The sequence below is a fragment of the Meles meles genome, chromosome 8, assembly GCF_922984935.1.
Source record: "Meles meles chromosome 8, mMelMel3.1 paternal haplotype, whole genome shotgun sequence".
Lineage (NCBI taxonomy): Eukaryota > Metazoa > Chordata > Mammalia > Carnivora > Mustelidae > Meles > Meles meles.
This window is the reverse complement of record NC_060073.1, coordinates 99,829,838-99,847,682: the sequence shown is the minus strand read 5'-3', so window position 1 is coordinate 99,847,682 and position 17,845 is coordinate 99,829,838. Positions and strand designations below refer to the sequence as shown.

The 17,845-nt window shown below is 37.3% G+C and overlaps 1 protein-coding gene across 1 annotated transcript; it reads right to left on the bottom strand.

Annotated features, from left to right (window-relative positions):
* Nucleotides 1-707: 707 nt before the first annotated feature.
* On the bottom strand, nucleotides 708-7,390 carry LOC123948824 (olfactory receptor 8B3-like). The gene is given in 4 exon segments (XM_046015959.1): nucleotides 708-776; nucleotides 4,960-5,543; nucleotides 5,584-5,878; nucleotides 7,274-7,390. Coding segments are annotated over 4 exon segments (1,065 nt in total).
* Nucleotides 7,391-17,845: the final 10,455 nt, after the last annotated feature.

Genomic DNA, 17,845 nt, shown 5'->3' with positions numbered 1-17,845 from the left:
AAAAAATAAATAAAATGGAAAAAAAAAAGACTTAAATGCAAATGTAATAAAGAACTCATAAAAGTGACATGTGAAAAAACAGCAATGAGCTAGAGTATAGAGATAAAATGACTGCATTTAAATTCATGACAGGTGCATATATATGACACATATATTGCAACGAAGAGAATGCAAAAATAACTCTCATGTTGATGATGGTCACTTGACTTTCAACATGGTTGCCAAGATGTTCTACAGAGAACCAATAATCTCTTCCACAAATGCTAGAACGAATGGATGTTCACATTTAAAGAAATGAAATTGGATCCCTATCACAAGACGCAGAACTAACTCCATGTAAGTCATAGGTATAAATGTAAGAAATAGTACTATAAAACTTAAGAAGAAAATATCTCAGCAAGACATTGTCACCTTGGGTTTGGCAATGACTTCTTCAATATGACACCAACAGCACAAATGACGAAAGAAAAAGATAAACTGGAATTCATCAAAATTTACACCACGAGATCCAGTGTATCCATTTAATGGTGTGTACTTAGATAAAAAGAAGCCCATTGCCTTTACAATTTATAACATGGAGGAACTTTGAAAAGATTAAGCCAAGGAAGAAAAGCCAGTCACAAAAGACCACATATTATCTTACTCCATTTCCATAAAATATCCAGGGCATTCAAACCTATGCAGTCAGAAACTAGATTGGTGGTTGATTAGGTTGGGAGTTCCTCTGGGAATGGTGAAAAGTTCCCGAAATATACTGTGGCAATGCTTGCACAACCCTGTGAGTAAAACGTAAACCATTTAATTTAAATGTGTGAGTCATATCAATACAGCTGTTAACAGAAAAATAATACCAAACTCTAAAACAAAAGATGAAACAAAAATAACCAGAAAACATTTTAAAATGAATACAAATAAAAACAAAACTTAAAAACACATGTAATATATTTAAATACAGTGTTTACATGCAATTTAAGTACGTAAGTACCTGCAGTGGACAAGAAGAGATATTTCAAGCCAAAGGTTTTTAACTCTGTCTCATGAAACCACACACACACACAAATAAATAAAGAAAAATAACCACCAGGGGCACCTGGCTAGCTCAGTCAGTTAGGAACAGACTCTTCATTTTGGCTCAGATGATGATCTCATGGTTGGTGGGGAGACTGCTTGAAGATTTTTGGCCTCTGCCTCTTCTCCCATGCACTTGTTCTCCCTCTCTCTCAAAGTAATAAATAAATCTTTAAAAAAAATAAACCCCAAATATGCAGAGAGATTAAAATAATAAGTGTAAGGGCAAAAAGCAATAAAATAGCAAACAAGGACAATGTATAAAGTTAATTTAAAACCTTTGTTTTTGAGATCAATTAAGATGCAAATCTTCTAGTCAGACTGAATAAGCAAAAAAGAGAAAGTCACACATTACTGATACTGCAGAAATGTAAGAGGTTGTTACCACAGATCCTAAGGACTTAAAAGGAAAGTAAGGGAATATTATGAACAAATTTATGCTAATAAATTGACAACCAATTAAATGGATGTTTGCGAAAACACAAGCTTCCAAAGCTTACTTAAGAAGTAGGTAACTACAAGGACTTTCTATCTATTAAAGAACTTAAAGTTTCAGTTAAAAACTTTCCCACGAAAAAAGCACTAGGTCTATTCAGATAATTTCACCGTTAAATCATTCCAAACTATTCAGAAGAAATAATACAATTCTACACAACCTCTTGTAGAGGTTAAAAAGGATAAACATGACAATTCATTCTACACAACATGCAATACAATGATACTAAAACCAAAACATTACAAGAAAACTGGAGACCAATGCCGATCATAACTATAATTTTTTAGCTCATTAAATCCAAATATTAAAAAAGCCATGATAAAAAAGAAACATTCATAAAATGAAACATAAATTGGACATTATCAAAATTAAAAATGTCCTCTAAGCAAGATATTATTAAAATAATAAAATAAAAGATCATATTAAAGATTTCTTTGCATCATCTTCAATTTCATTCATCAGTGTTTTAAAGTTCTCAGAGTAAAGATCATTTACCACTTTGGTTAGGTTTCTACCTAGATACCTTATGGGTTTTGGTGCAATTGTAAATGGGATCATTGCCTTGATTTCTCTTTGTGATGTTTAATTATTGGTGTACAGAAATGCAACAGATTTCTGTACATTGACTTTGATCTTGTGACTTTATTGCATTTGTATATCAGTTCTAGACAGTTTTTGGTGGAGTCTTTTAGGTTTTCTATCTAGAGTATATTGCATCTGCAAATAGTGAAAATTTGACTTCTCCTAGCTGATATGGATGACTTTTATTCTTATTGTTGTCTGATTGCTGAAAGAGTAGGACTTCCACTACAGTATTAAAAAACAGTGGTAAGAGTGGATATCCCTGTCTTATTCCTGACCAAAAAGGAAAGCTCCCAGTTTTTCCCAATTGAGGATAATATCTGTGGGTATTTCATGTAAACAAAAGGAGAAATATTCCATGCTCATGGATTAAAAGAGCAAATAATGTTAAAATTCCTATACTAACCAAAGCAATGTATACATTTAATGCAATCCCTATCAAAATTTCAAGAGCATTTTCACAGAGTTAGAGCAAACAGTCCTAAAATCTGTAGGGACCTACAAAAGACCACAAATAGCCAAAGTGATTTTGAAAAAGAAAACCAGTGCTGGACACATCACAATTCCATAATTCAAATGATATTACAAAGCTGTAGTGATGAAGACAGTATGGTTGTGGCACAAAAACAGACACATAGATCAATGGAACAGAAAAGAAAATCCAGAAATGCACCCTCAACTATATGGTCAACTAATCTTTAAAAAAGCAGGACAGAGTGTCAAATGGGAAAAAAACCTGTCTCTTCAAAAAAGTGTTGGGAAAACTGAACAGCAACATGCAAAAACAATGAAACAGGATTTTTTTTGTATTTTGTATTTTGTATATTTGTGTATTGCTTACAGGATACACAAAAATAAATTCAAAATGGATGAAAGATCTAAATCTGAGATAGAAAACCATCAGAATCCTAGAGAAGAACACAGCTAGAAACCTATTTAACATTAACCATAGCAACTTCTTACTAGATACATCTCTAAGGCAAGAGATACATAAGCAAAAATAAACTACTGCAACTTCATTAAGATAGAAAGCGTCTTCACAGAAAAATTAAAAATCAACAAACCTAAAAGGCAACTTCTGAGTGGGAGAAAATATTTGCAAATGACATGTCTAATAAAGGATCAGTATCCAAAATATATAAAGAACTTATCAAATTCAACACCAAAAAACAATAGCCCAAGTTGAAAATGGGCAGAAGAGATGCATAGACATTTCTCCAAAAACATACAGATGTCCAACAGACAAATGAAATGATGCTCAACATCATGATCATCAGGGAAATAGAAATGAAAACTACAATGAGATATAACACCTTACACCTCTCAGGGCTAAAACTAACAACATAGGAAATAACAGTTTTTGGCAAGGATGTGGAGAAAGGGAAATGGGGACCCCTCTTATACTACTAGTGGGAATGCAAACTGGTGCAGCTACTCTGGGAAACAGTACAGAAGTTCCTCAGAAAATAAAAAACAGTATTAACTTGTGCCCATCATCTAGGTGGATCCACAAAATTCACCTAGGTATTTACCCAAAGGATACAAAAATAGTGATTCAAAGGGGTACAGGCACTCTGATATTTACAGAAGCATTATCAACAATACCCAAGTTATAGAAAGAGCCAAATTTTCCATTGACTGGTGAATGGACAAAGAAGAAGTGGTATATGTGTGCAATGAAATATTACTCAGGCATGAGAAAGAATGAGATCTTACCATTTGCAATGACCTGAAGGGAGCTAGAGACTATTATACTAAGTTAAATAAGTCAGTCAGAGAAAGACAAATACCATATAATTTCATGCCTATGTGAAATTTAAGAAACAAAGAAATGAATAGGGTGAAAAGAGAGACAAAGCATAAAACAGAATCTTAACTACAGAGAATGCACTGAGGGTTGCTGGAGGGGAGGTGGGGGGCAGGTTAAACAGGTGATGGCAATTAAAGAGGGAAATGGTTGTAATGAGCAATGGGTGTTATATGTAACTGATAATCATGACATTCTTGCTTAAAACTGACATGATACTGCAAGTTAACTAAGTGGAATTTAAATAAAAATTTGAAACAAACAAACAAAAGAATAAAGTAGAGCAAAACAGACTAAAAGGGTAGTAGACATGAAATGGGAAGGTTAAGAATTTAGGTAAATCTTATTTTATGTAGCTGTCGGACTTTAGATTAATCTAACTACACAAAGCTTCACTTTCCCATCCACACAACAAATATATTTTGATGATGTGTTGCTTTGGCTCATAACAGAGATCAAAAATAAAAATTTAAAAAATTAAAAAATAAAGATCAAACATAAAACTCTACTGAAAGACACATGATCCATAATGTCTACATAGGCAAAATAGGTAAACCTTGATTGTCTTTATGGAATCTTCAATCTAAGCATTTAAAGGAGACATATTCTTGTAAAGTGGAGGATAGAAAATGGGAGTACAGAGTATCTGACACATGGTTCTAATACCAAGTGGCAATAAGAACACCCCCAATAATGCACTGTCATGCTACTGGTAGCTAATTCAATGCTTTGAAGACTACTATTCATGTTCCAAGGAGAAATAAAAGCTCAAAATGACAATGGGGAAACAAAAGACAACATGTTTCTTACTTACTGTTATTACTACACAGAACGAAGATGTGGAGAAGTAATTGTGGTATTGGTGAGGAAAAAAAAGACCATTTTACAAAGACGAAAAATATAAGACTCAACCTTCCTTTACCATGTTAAGGAAAAAAAGGGCTAAGAAGGTTGCAAATAAATGTATTTTATTTAAACACATAGAATCTCCCTGTATATAACTAACCACAGAGACAGACAATGTTTCTGATAAAAATGGTGTCCTACTCAGAGTTTTTCTCACAGCAAGCCTAATGTCTCTGTTTCTCAAGCTGTAAATGAAAGGGTTCATCATGGGAACTGCATTTGTATAAAAGACAGAGGAGATTTTTCCCTCATCCATAGACCCAGCAGAAGATGGTTTAAGATACATAAATGCACTGGATCCAAAGAAGACAGAAACAGCAATTATGTGGGAGCTGCACGTGCTGAAGTCTTTGGACCTGCCCTCAGTGGAGCTGATGTGCAGGATGCTGGACAGGATGAAACCATAACAGACAAAGATGGTGACACTGGGCACAATCACATTGATGCCCACCACAATGAAAACCACCAGCTCATTCACATAGGTCCTGGTGCAGGAGAGCTGGAGCAGAGGGAGGATGTCACACAAATAATGGTTGATGGTGTTTGCATCACAGAAGGTCAGTCTCAGCACGCATCCCGTGTGAGCCATGGCACCCGAAATTGCCATCAAATACGAACCAAGCATAAGGATGGAACACACTTTGGGGGACATGGCAACATTATATAAGAGTGGGTTACATTACGCTGAAAAAATAAATAAAATGAAAAAAAAAGAGTGGGTTACAGATGGCCACATAACGATCATAGGCCATTGATGTCAGCACATAACATTCAGAAATAGCAAAAAAGCAGAAAACGTAAAGCTGGGTCATGCATCCCCTGTAGGAGATAATATTCTCCTCTGATGCAAAGTTAATCAGCATTTTAGCTGTAAATACAGAAGAATAGCAAAGGTCTATGAAGGACAAATTGAAGAGGAAAAGGTACATGGGGGTGTGCAGGTGTGCACTCAGCAGGATTAGCATTATCAAGCCCAAATTTCCCAACACAAAGGTAGCATTTCCAGGAGCCTTTCTTCTCTAAGGGGATCTGTGAACATAGGAAAAATGTTAGCGAGAACAATTTAATTTTTCCCATGACATCACCTCTCACAAGAGTTGGGTTTGTACTGGGAATATTTGAGACTAGCCCAACAAGGACCCACAGAACCTGCTTTATCAGTATCATGAATCAAGTCACCTGGACATTCCCTCATTAAAGTTGTATAAGCAAAGAGCACCAAAACCTGGCCTACAAATTGAAGGCCACTGCTTCCATATGCTAACAGGACTGTTATGAAACCAAAGGTTAAAGGAGAAAATTGCAACAGGAGAGAATCACCATCTCTCGTTTTATTTCTTTGACCACATTGTCCCTCCCCTAACCAGTAACTGGAGGCAGCAATCCCAAAAACCTGGTGCTGGCTTCTAATGGGGATTAGACTTGGTGTGGTGGGACTGAAGAACATTCTTTCTAATCCAAAACTGAAGAATCAGAGTCTAGGAGAGTTTAACCTCCTGCCCCATGTCACTGAGTAAAAGCCATAAATGTATAAGAATGAGAGTTCCATCCATAGAACTGACCAATAAATTGCATCCTTGAAACTTAATAATATCTCTGAATCTTCCTTTCCCTACATGGCTACCCTCCCCTCCAACAGATCCTTTTATCAAATTCACATGAGTCTGAGGACTGCAAAGACTGGAAAGAAAGTGGAATATCATAGATCCCTGGGCTTCCATCACAAAAGGAAGACATGAATGTAAATGGAATTCAGAAACTCACACTTCTTAGGCAAGAACACCTTGGTCCTTCCTTACCAGGATTACCCCTGTGGTCCTGAAAGGGCAGATTTAATCTCTGTGGCTTTGTTCACTTTGCTTCTATGAGGACAGACCCCACACTTCATTTCTGAACCCTGGAAATCCTTCTGAACCAAAGATAACAATTTCTGATTCTGAGTCCTCTCAAGCAACAGACAAAAATAAACAGCCTTTATTATTATCATTTTTGCCACTTGGTAAATCACAGAAGACTTAAGGTAAGGGCAATGATATAATGTCCTCAGTTATAAACAGGGCAGGAGCTTGCTCAGTCTCTTCCGCAGGGAATGATTCCTGGTGTAATAAGGTCTTGAGGGGATTGCATTTACACACAGGACAACAACAGGTCTCTAATTCCTTAGGGATCCAAAATTTTACTCAAGGTTCCCCCCCACTGTCGGGATTATACATCTCCCAAAGAGGAACCAAAAATAAATTTTCATTTCCCATTAATCAACATGGCAGAAGAGGAAGATCTAGACACTGTGACCCTCCATGAACACACTGATTCAGAAATGTTTCCTGTACAGATTCCCTTTATAAGAAATCCAGATACTAGTTAAGGTAGTCCTGCTCCAAGTTAAAGCATGAATCTAGTCACAATGGAACTACCAGAGATATCCTAGAGATCCTGTTGTAACACTTTTCCTTGCACAGAGCACCTTCAAATTGGGACAACCCCCCGACCCAGTGTCTGGCTTCTCCTGGGGAGGAAAAGAAGTACACCATGTGGCCAATGCCCCAAATTTTATTAGCCAGTCCAGAAGACTGGCTTCTGGATACTATATGTCAGAAAGTAGAGAGGATACAAGACAGGACATTTTTTACCTGCCCATGAAAGAGACAAAATATGATGGTGCTTTGCACTAGAAGTCCCCAGAATTCCTCACCCAGGCTCAGTATAGAGGAAACAATTGAAAACCCCTTTTCTACAGCTTCTCTAGATGTGCACCACACATCTAATAACTTAACTTATCTGTGAGCTGCCTGAGGAATTGGCTTCAGTCTTGCTTATTTTAGAACACAGATGCAACTCTGCATAATGTGGATGTCTGGGGTGGGGAGCAACTAAGAACAAACTAAAAGGATTAGCCTGTACACACTTGGGAGGCCTCCAGAGTCTCTGATCAGACATATTGTTGGTACTTTCTTGAGCCCAAGGCAAGACCATGAATATCAGGACAGATGAGTATTTTGTCTAATGTGTAGACACCAATGTAGAGTCAATAAAAATGAAGACAATTTGAAACACTTTCCAAAAAGGAATAAGAGAAATTTCCACAAACTGACACTAATGAAATGAAAATATGTGATTTACATGACAGAGAATTCAAAACAACTGTCATAAAGACACTCACTGGAGTCAAAGAACAATTCACAAATGAAGAGAAAAATGTCAACAGAGACAGGAAGCTCAAAAGTATTAAACAGAAATCATGGAGCTGAAAAATACACATTCTTTTGAAGTATACATGGGACATTCTTCAGAGCAGATCACATACTAGGTCACAAAAAGTCCTCAACAGGTACAAAAATATTGAGATTATACCATCCATATTTTCCAATCACAACACTATGAAACTTGAAGTGAACCACAAGAAAGATATTGGAAAGACCACAAATACCTGGAGGTTAAAGAAAATGTTACTAAAGAATCAGTGGTCAACCAGGAATTTAAAGATGAAATTTAAAAAAAACAAAAAATATGAGACAATGAAAATGAAAACTCACTGGTCCAAAACATATGAGATGCTGCAAAAGATGTCATAAGATGGAAATTTATAGCAATACAGGCCTACCTTAAGAAGCAAGAAAAATCTCAGAAAATAAACAACCTAGCCTTACACTTTAAAGGATTTAGAAAAAGAACAAATGAAGCCTAAAGCCAGCACAAGGGATATAATAAAGATTAGATTAGATGGGAATAAATGATATAGAAACTTAAAAAAAATAGATCAGATCAATGAAACCAGGAGGTGGTTCACTGGAAAACAATTAATAAAACTGATAACACTCTACCCAGATTTATCAAAAAGAAAGAGGAAAGGATCCAAATAAATAGAATCACAAAGGAGATAAGAGAAATGACAACCAACACCACAGAAATACAAATGATTATGAGAAAACATATGAAAAACTACATGCCAAAAATTAGACTACCTGGAGGAAGACACATATAAACTATCACATCTGAAACAGGAAGAAACAGAAAACATGAGCAGACTGATAACCAGCAAAGAAATTGAATCAGTAACAAATACTCCAAACAAAAAACCAAACCCCCCAACAAACAAAAGTTCAGGAGCAGATACCCTCACAGGAAAATTCTATCAAACATCTAAAAAAGAGTTAATTCCATTTATTCTTCTCCTATCTCCTACCCCCCCATGTTGCTTCTCCATGTCCTCATATCAGGGAGATCATATGATAGTTGTCTTTCTCCGATTGACTTATTTCACTAAGCATGATACGCTCTAGTTCCATCCACGTCGTCGCAAATGGCAAGATTTCATTTCTTTTGATGGCTGCATAGTATTCCATTGTGTATATATACCACATCTTCTTTATCCATTCATCTGTTGATGGACATCTAGGTTCTTTCCATAGTCTGGCTATTGTAGACATTGCTGCTATAAACATTCGGGTAGACGTGCGATTGGGAGGGAGACAAACCATAAATGACTCTTAATCTCACAAAACAAACTGGGGGTTGCTGCGGGGAGGTGGGATTGGGGGAGGGGGAGCGGGCTATGGACATTGGGGAGGGGAAGCGAACCATAAGAGACTATGGACTCTGAAAAACAACCTGAGGGTTTTGAAGGGTCAGGGGTGGGAGGTTGGGGCAACCTGAGGGTTTTGAAGGGTCAGGGGTGGGAGGTTGGGGGAACAGGTGGTGGGTAATGGGGAGGGCACGTTTTGCATGGAGCACTGGGTGTTGTGCAAAAAGAATGAATACTGTTACGCTGAAAAAATAAATAAAATGAGAAAAAAAAAAAAAACAAAACACCAAAAAAGTAGAAAGAAAGAAAGAAAAAAAAAAAATAAATAAAAAAATAAAAAAATAAAAAAGAGTTAATTCCTATTCTTTGAAACCTATTCCACAGAAAAAAAAAATGGAAGGAAGACTTCCAAATTCATTTATTGAGGCCTGCATTACCTTGATACCAAAAGCAAAAACCCCACAAAAAAGAGAATTACAGGCCAATATGCCTGATGAACGTGAATGTAAAAATTCTCAGTAAAATACTAGCAACTTGAATTCAACATCACATTGAAAGAATCATTCATGACAATCAAGTGCAATTGATTCCTGGGCTGCGAAGTGGCTCAATATTCACAAATCAATAAACAAGATATACCACATTAATGAAAGAAATGATAAGAATGATATAATCCTCTCAATAGAGGCAAGAAAGCATTTGATGGAGTACAACAATTCATGTTAAAAACCCTCAACCAATTAAAGGTAGAGGGAACATTCCTCAACCTAGTAAAAAACGTAAATGAAAAACCCACAGGTAATATCATCCTCAGTGGGGAAAAGACAGAGCTTCTCCTTTGTCATCAGGAAAAGACAGGGATGACCACTCTTACCACTGTTACTTAACATTAATTAGCCATCAGACAACAAAAAGAAATAAAAGGCATCCACATCTGAAAGGAAAAAGTCAAATATTCACCGTTTGCATATGACATCATACCCTACTTAGGAAACCCAAAAGAATCCACTAGAAAATTGCTAGAACTAATACAAAAATTCAGTTAAACACTTATTAAAGAAATTCAAAACAACACAAAGAAATGGAGAGACATTCCATACTCATGGATTAGAAGAACAGATATTGCTAAAATGTCTATACTACCCAAAGCAATCTACACATCAAATGCAATTCCTATCAAAATTCCAACAGGATTTTTCACAGAATTAATAAAAATAATCCTAAGGTCTGTATGGAACCACAAAGTACCTCAAATAGCCAAAGCAATCTTGAAAAAGAAGACAAAAGCTAGAGGCATCACAATTCTGTACTACTTCAAGTTATATAACAAAGCTGTAATGATTAAGACAGGATAGTATTGGCTCAAAAATATGCACATAAATCATTAGAACTGAACAGAAAACCAAAAAATGGACCAACAACTGTATGGTCAACTAATCTTTGACAAGGCAGGAAAGAATGTCCAATGAGAAAAAAAAAAAAGAGTTCCTTCAACAAATGGTGTTGGGAAAACTGTGTTATGACATGTAAGATGCAGTGGAATGAAACAGGACCATGGCTCACACCATACACAATAATAAATTCCAGTTGGACTAAAGACCTAAATGTGAGACAGGAAACCCACAAAATACTAGAGGAGAACAGAGGCAGTAATCTCCTTGACATCAGTTGTACCAATCTCTTACGAGATATGTCTCCTAAGAGAAGGGAAACAATGGAAGAAGATATTCTCAAATGACAGTACAAAGGGCTGATATCCAAGACCTATAAAGAACTCCTCAAACTCAACACACACAAAACAGATAATCATGTCCAAAAAATGGGAAGAAGACATGAACAGACACTTCTCCAATGAAGACATACAGATGGCTAATAGACACATGAAAAAATGTTCATCATCACTAGCCATCAAATCAAAGGAGATTCAAATCAAAACCACATTGAGACACCACCTTACACCAGTTAGAATGGCCAAAATTAACAAGACAGTAAACATGTGTTGGAGAGGATGTGGAGAAAGGGGAACCCTCTTACACTGTTGGTGGGAATGCAAATTTGTGCAGCCACTTTGGAAAATAGTGTGGAGATTCCTTAAGAAATTAAAAATAGAGCTTTCCTATGACCCTGCAATGACACTACTGGGTATTTAACACAAAGATACAGATGTATTGAAAAGAAGGGTCATCTGTACCCCAGTGTTCATAACAGCAATGACCACAATTGCCAAACTGTGGAAAGAACCAACATGACCTTCAATGGACCAATGGAAAAGGAAGATATGGTCCATGGAGTATTATGCCTCTATTAGAAAGGATGAATACCCAACTTTTGTATGAACATGGATGGGACTGGAAGAGATTATGCTTAGTGAGATAAGCCAAGCAGAGAGAGTTAATTATGATATGGTTTCACTTATTTCTGGAGCATAAAGAATAACACGGAGGAAATGGGGAGATGGAGAGGAGAAGGGAATTGGAGGAAATTGGAGGGGGAGACAAGCAATGAGACACTCTGGACTCTGAGAAACAAACTGAGGGTTTTCGAGGGGTGGGGGGTGGGAGATTAGGTGATCCTGGTGGTGGTACAATGGAGGGCATGTATTGCATGGAGCACTGGGTGTGGTGCATAAACAATGAATTCTGGAATACTGAAAAGAAATTTAAAATAAATAAAAATTTTAAAAAACTAATGATGTACTTTATGTTGGCTATCTGAACATAATTTAAAAATTGTAAAAAAAAATAAACTATTCCAATGTCATCAAAATAAAATCCTTCTGCATGGCAAAGGAAACAATCAGCAAAACTAAAAGGCAACCTTCAAAATGAAAGAAGATATTTGCAAATGACATATTCGATAAAAGGTTAGAATTCAGAATGTATAAAGAATTTATAAATCTCAACACTCAAAAAACAAATAATCCAGTTAAAAGATTAACAGAAGGCATGAATAGACATTTCTCAAAAAAAAAAATTACAGAAGGCCAACAGAAAAATGAAAAAATGTTCATCACTAATCATTAGGGAAATGCAAATCAAAGCTCTAATGGATATCACCTCACACAAGCCACAGTGGCTAAAATTAACAACACAGGAAACAACAATGTTGGCAAAGGTGAGGCTATAGGGGAACCCTCTTACACCACTGATGGGAATGCAAACTGGTGCAGCCACTCGAAAACAGTTGAAAGTGCCTCAGAAACTTGAAAATAGAACAGCCCTAGGATTCAGCAATTGCACTACTAGGTATTTGCCTACAGGATACAAAAATCCTGATTCAAAGGGATACATGAACCCCAATATATATAGCAGCATTATCAACAATATCCAAATTATGGAAAGAGCCCAAATATCCCTTGAATGATGAAATGATCCAGAAATGTGGTAGAGATATACAATGGAATATTCCTCAGCTACAAAAAGAAGAAGGAGAAGGAGATGGAGAAGAGGAGAATGAAATATTGCCATTTGCAACGTCTTGGAAGGACCCAGAGACTATTATGCTAAGTGAAATATGTCAGTCAGAGGAAAATCAAAACCATATGATTTCATTCATGTGTGGAATTTAAGAAACAAGACAAATGAACATGAGGGGAAAAAAGAGAGGAAACCAAGAGACAGATTCTTAACTATGGGGAACAAACTGATTTTTACCAGAAGGGAGCTGATTGGGAGATGGATTCAATAGGTGATGGGGATTAAGGAGGGCACTTGCAATGAACATTGGGTGTTCTATGGAAGTGATAAATCATTAAATTCTACACCTGAACTTAATACTACACTGTGTGTTAACTAATTTTTTTTTTTCCTAAGGGATGTTGTAAAACCATTTGCTTATTTCTAAGGGATCTGGTAATCCCAGGTGCTTATTTCTAAGGGATCCTGTAATCTCTGGTCCATTTGAACTCTTTTTTTTTTTCCATTTTATTTATTTTTTTCAGCGTAACAGTATTCATTCTTTTTGCACAACACTCAGTGCTCCATGCAAAACGTGCCCTCCCCATTACCCACCACCTGTTCCCCCCACCTCCCACCCTTGACCCTTCAAAACCCTCAGGTTGCCCCAACATCCCACCCCTGACCCTTCAAAACCCTCAGGTTGTTTTTCAGAGTCCATAGTCTCTTATGGTTCGGAGAGCTCGCAGGTATCAGAACTAATTTTTTTTTAAGTGGAGGAGAAAAAGAAAAGATTTTATTGAGAACATAGAAGGGTTAGGAAATTACATTATATAATACGTTATGAGAACTATCTTCCCTTTATATTAACCTAAACATATATAAATAACCTACTACAGACCTATACAATGGGGTTCGCAGGGACATTGCTCCTCCCACAAACACTGGTGGAAATTCCTCAGTGAGTGTAGTAAAAGCATTGTGTTGCTGCTGGCTTCTTCTGTGTGAGCCATTATGTACATGGAAGGCTGTTCCCTTTACCTGAGTCTTTGTTCTGAGTCTTGGCTTTTTGATTACATTAATATTTAACTTAAATCCAGGTAGAATCCAAGGTTTTCAACCAAAATTTATTGTGAAAGTTAGCATACATACATATATCAAAGCCTACAAAATACACTTCAACCATTATTATGACTGAACAGCTTACAGTGACCACTCAGACCTAAGAACAGAGTATTCCATGTCCCAGAACCCTCTGTGTGCCCCTAGTCCTCCCATTCTCCACCACGATACTGACACAATCATGCCCCAGCTTTTGTTCACAGCTTCATCACTTAAGTGGGCCCTCATAGTATTCCATGTCCAGCCAGAAAAAGGATGAAGAGAATGTGGAAGTGATTATTATAGTCTATCCTTAGGCGTTTCCATATATGGCGAAGGCCAGTATAAAATAAGAATATATTCACTCATTCTAAATTAGGCAATAGAGCTTCCAAATGTAAAGTGGGAAAGATTCTTTCCTCACATATTGCGTAGTTTAGCATATTGCTTTTATTTGTATTCTGAGACTTTTTATTCACAGAAAACATTTTCATAATTCATGGATATTTAACAGTAGAGTACATTAATAACAATAATAGGCTGATGTATTTAGAATCCAACCCAAGTCCTAGTCTCAGCTCTACCACTCACAAGTTGTAATTTAAGACAAACCATGAACACATCTAAGCATCAGTTTTGTCATCTATGAAATGAAAACTAAGCTCCCTCTCCTCTTTATCTCACATCATTTCCCCTGAAATACATAAACTGACAGAGGTGACAGAGCAGAAAAACTAAAACAGATTAAGAGCAAGTGTGACACCCTGCGCATCTCGACATTAATATTTGAATGGGTTGTTTTAACTTCTTGTCAGAGAGAGCCTTCAGCAGCCCCTTCCTGTGATGCCACCAGCAATCCCACTTCCTGAGGAAGATGAGAGTCTCTTCCTCAGAAAGTAAAACTTCACACGGAGTATGATTTTCATGTTTAAATCTACATCTTTTATACAACTAAGCCCTGCAGATAAACCAGCTACTTCACCTGCTGGTCAACTGATAAGACAGTGGAATGTCCCAGTGCATGAGTCAAAACCCAAGTATGCCAGACTCGGGGAAAAATACCACATCTGTCCGCCAGCAAGGACATCAATTCAACAAAAACAATTTTAAGAAGAAATTTTGACTATACAATGTTTTCCTTAGAATCTATCTACACTGTTGCATTAAGAAAATCTACTTTAATATCTTTCCCTTCCTATGCCTATGTGTATTTGTGACATACACCACAATGCCACATGTTGCTAGGTACTCAGAGGTAAACACTGTGTGTGTGTGTGCCTGCAATTGAATGTGTGTGTGTGTTAGTACATATGCGCATGCATGTGTGTATGTGTGTTTCCAAGCAAATGATAGAAGCAATAACCATTTCTTCTCCTAGATTCACAAGTACTTCCTGCTCACCCCCTTGAACTATCTACCTGAACATGGGTTCCATACCATGCAATGGCAATGATCTCATAAAATATGACTTGAACACTATGTATGTGCATGAGTGTGTGTGTGTGTGTGTTTAAGGAGGCAGTGTCAGGAGGAGTGGAAAATGAGATTCAAATCAGCTAGGGGTTTAGCAATTAAAAAGACATGGAATTCAGAACCTGTGTAAAATATAATCCACTTTCTACCTATGGACATTGGGGAGGGGAGGCGAACCATAAGAGACTATGGACTCTGAAAAACAACCTGAGGGTTTTGAAGGGTCAGGGGTGGGAGGTTGGGGGAACAGGTGGTGGGTAATGGGGAGGGCACGTTTTGCATGGAGCACTGGGTGTTGTGCAAAAAGAATGAATACTGTTACGCTGAAAAAATAAATAAAATGGAAAAAAAAACACTATACATTAAGCACCTTTTGGCAGAGATATCATATTTCCCATAGGACACATAATAGAGGATCAGTATATATTTATTGCATGGATGTCATACAGAAACTGAGAAAAGTTAATGAATTAAATCATATATCTTATGAAGGAAAAGCCTAGATAAACAGTTAGCCTCCTGGTTTCAGTCTACTGCTCTTTCAAATATACTTTTTATTTCCTTCATTTTATTGTTCTTATTTCACTAATTCTGAAATAGGAGAAAACTTTTTTGCTTTGAGCATCGACTGTGCTTTACTGGCTTATACATGTATATCCCTCAGGATAATGGTTGTGTTAGGAAAATAGTTTGAAAGTTATTTTTCTTGTGAAAGAGAAGTCCTATTAAGTTAGGATGATTGGGAGAGATTAGTGCTTCTGCTCCCCTCTCTCTTTCTTCTTCTTCTGGAATTCCAATTATTCTAATGTTGTTTCATCTTATGGTGTAACTTATCTCTCAAATTCTCCCCTTGTGATCCAGTAGCTGTTTGTCCCTCTTTTGCTCAGCTTTTTTATTCTTTGTCATTTGGTCTTCCATATCACTAATTCTTTCTTCTGCCTCATTTATACTAGCAGTGAGAGCCTCCATTTTTTATTGCACCTCATTAATAGCTTTTTTTATTTCAACTTGGTTAGATTTTAGTTCTTTAATTTCTCCAGAATGGACTTTTATATCTCCAGAGAGGGTTTCTCTAATATTTTCCATGCCTTTTTCGAGCCCAGCTAGAACGTTCAGAATCGTCATTCTGAACTCTTGATCTGACATATAACCAATGTCTATGTTGATTAGGTCCCAAGCCTATGGTACTGCCTCTTGTTCTTTTGTTTGTGGTGATTTTTTCCGCCTTGTCATTTTGTCCAGATAAGAGTATATGAAGGAGCAAGTAAAATACTAAAAGGGTGGCAAAGATCCCAGGAATATGCATTTTAACCAAATCAGAAGAGACCCCAAATCATGGGGGGGAGAAAGGGGATAAAAAGAGGTTCAGAAAAAAAAAGAAAAATTTAAAAAAGAAAACAAATAAAGTAAAAATATAAAAAGAAAAAAATATATATATATTAGATAAACTAGTTAAAAAACGTTAAAAAAGATAAGGGTAGAAGTTAAAAAATTTTAGCAAAAGAAGAAAAGAAATTTAAAAAAAAATTAAATTGACCACAAGACTAAAAAATCATGGGGAGAAAGCCATGAGTTCTGTGCTTTGCTTTCTCCTCCTCTGGAATTCGGCTGTGCTCCTTGGTATTGAACATGCTCTCCTTGGTAGGTGAACTTGGTCCTGACTGGATTTCTTGTTGATCTTCCGGGAGAGGGGCCTGTTGTAGTGATTCTCAAGTGTCTTTGTCCGAGGCGGAATTGCACCACCCTTACCAGGGGCCGGGGTAAGTAATCCACTCAGGTTCACATTCAGGAGCTTTTGTTCCATGGATGCATTCCGTAGAGTTCCTGAGGATGGGAATGAAAATAGCAGCCTCCCAGTCTCCAGCCTGGAGGAGCTGAGAGCTCAGGGTCCCACTCCGCAGTGCGCCCTCAGAGAAAAGTGCCCAGTCACTCCCATCTCCCTGGCCTCATGCCATGCTCTGAGCTCACCCAGCCTGCGACTGTTTCAAGGTAACCCCGAGCTGAGAGCTCACTCCTTGCCTCTGTCTCTGTAGCCAGCTTCCCCATTCTAATACCTGCAAGCTCTGCGACACTCAGACACCCCCAATCCTTCTGTGATCCCACGGGACTTGGGGTCACGCTGACCCCGCGTGGTCTTCACCCCGGTTTAGCCTCTGGAGCGATGTCCCTCAGTGGAACAAACTTTTAAAAGTCCTGATTTAGTGCTCTGTTTCTCCGCCGCTTGCCGGGAGCTGGCCCCTCCCCCTGCGGTCTGTCTTCCTGTCTTTTTGGATTCACTTCTCCGCCAGTCCTACCTTTCAGAAAGTGGTTGATTTTCTGTTTCTAGAATTGCTGTTCTTCTTCTCTTCAATCTCCCCTTGGATTTGTAGGTGTTTGCAATGTTTAGATAAGCTATATAGCTGATCTCTTGCGACCTGATGTAGTCTCAGCCTGCTACTTCTCCACCATCCTTAATCTTCCTCAAAAAACAAATAAATTTTTTACCTAATGTTATT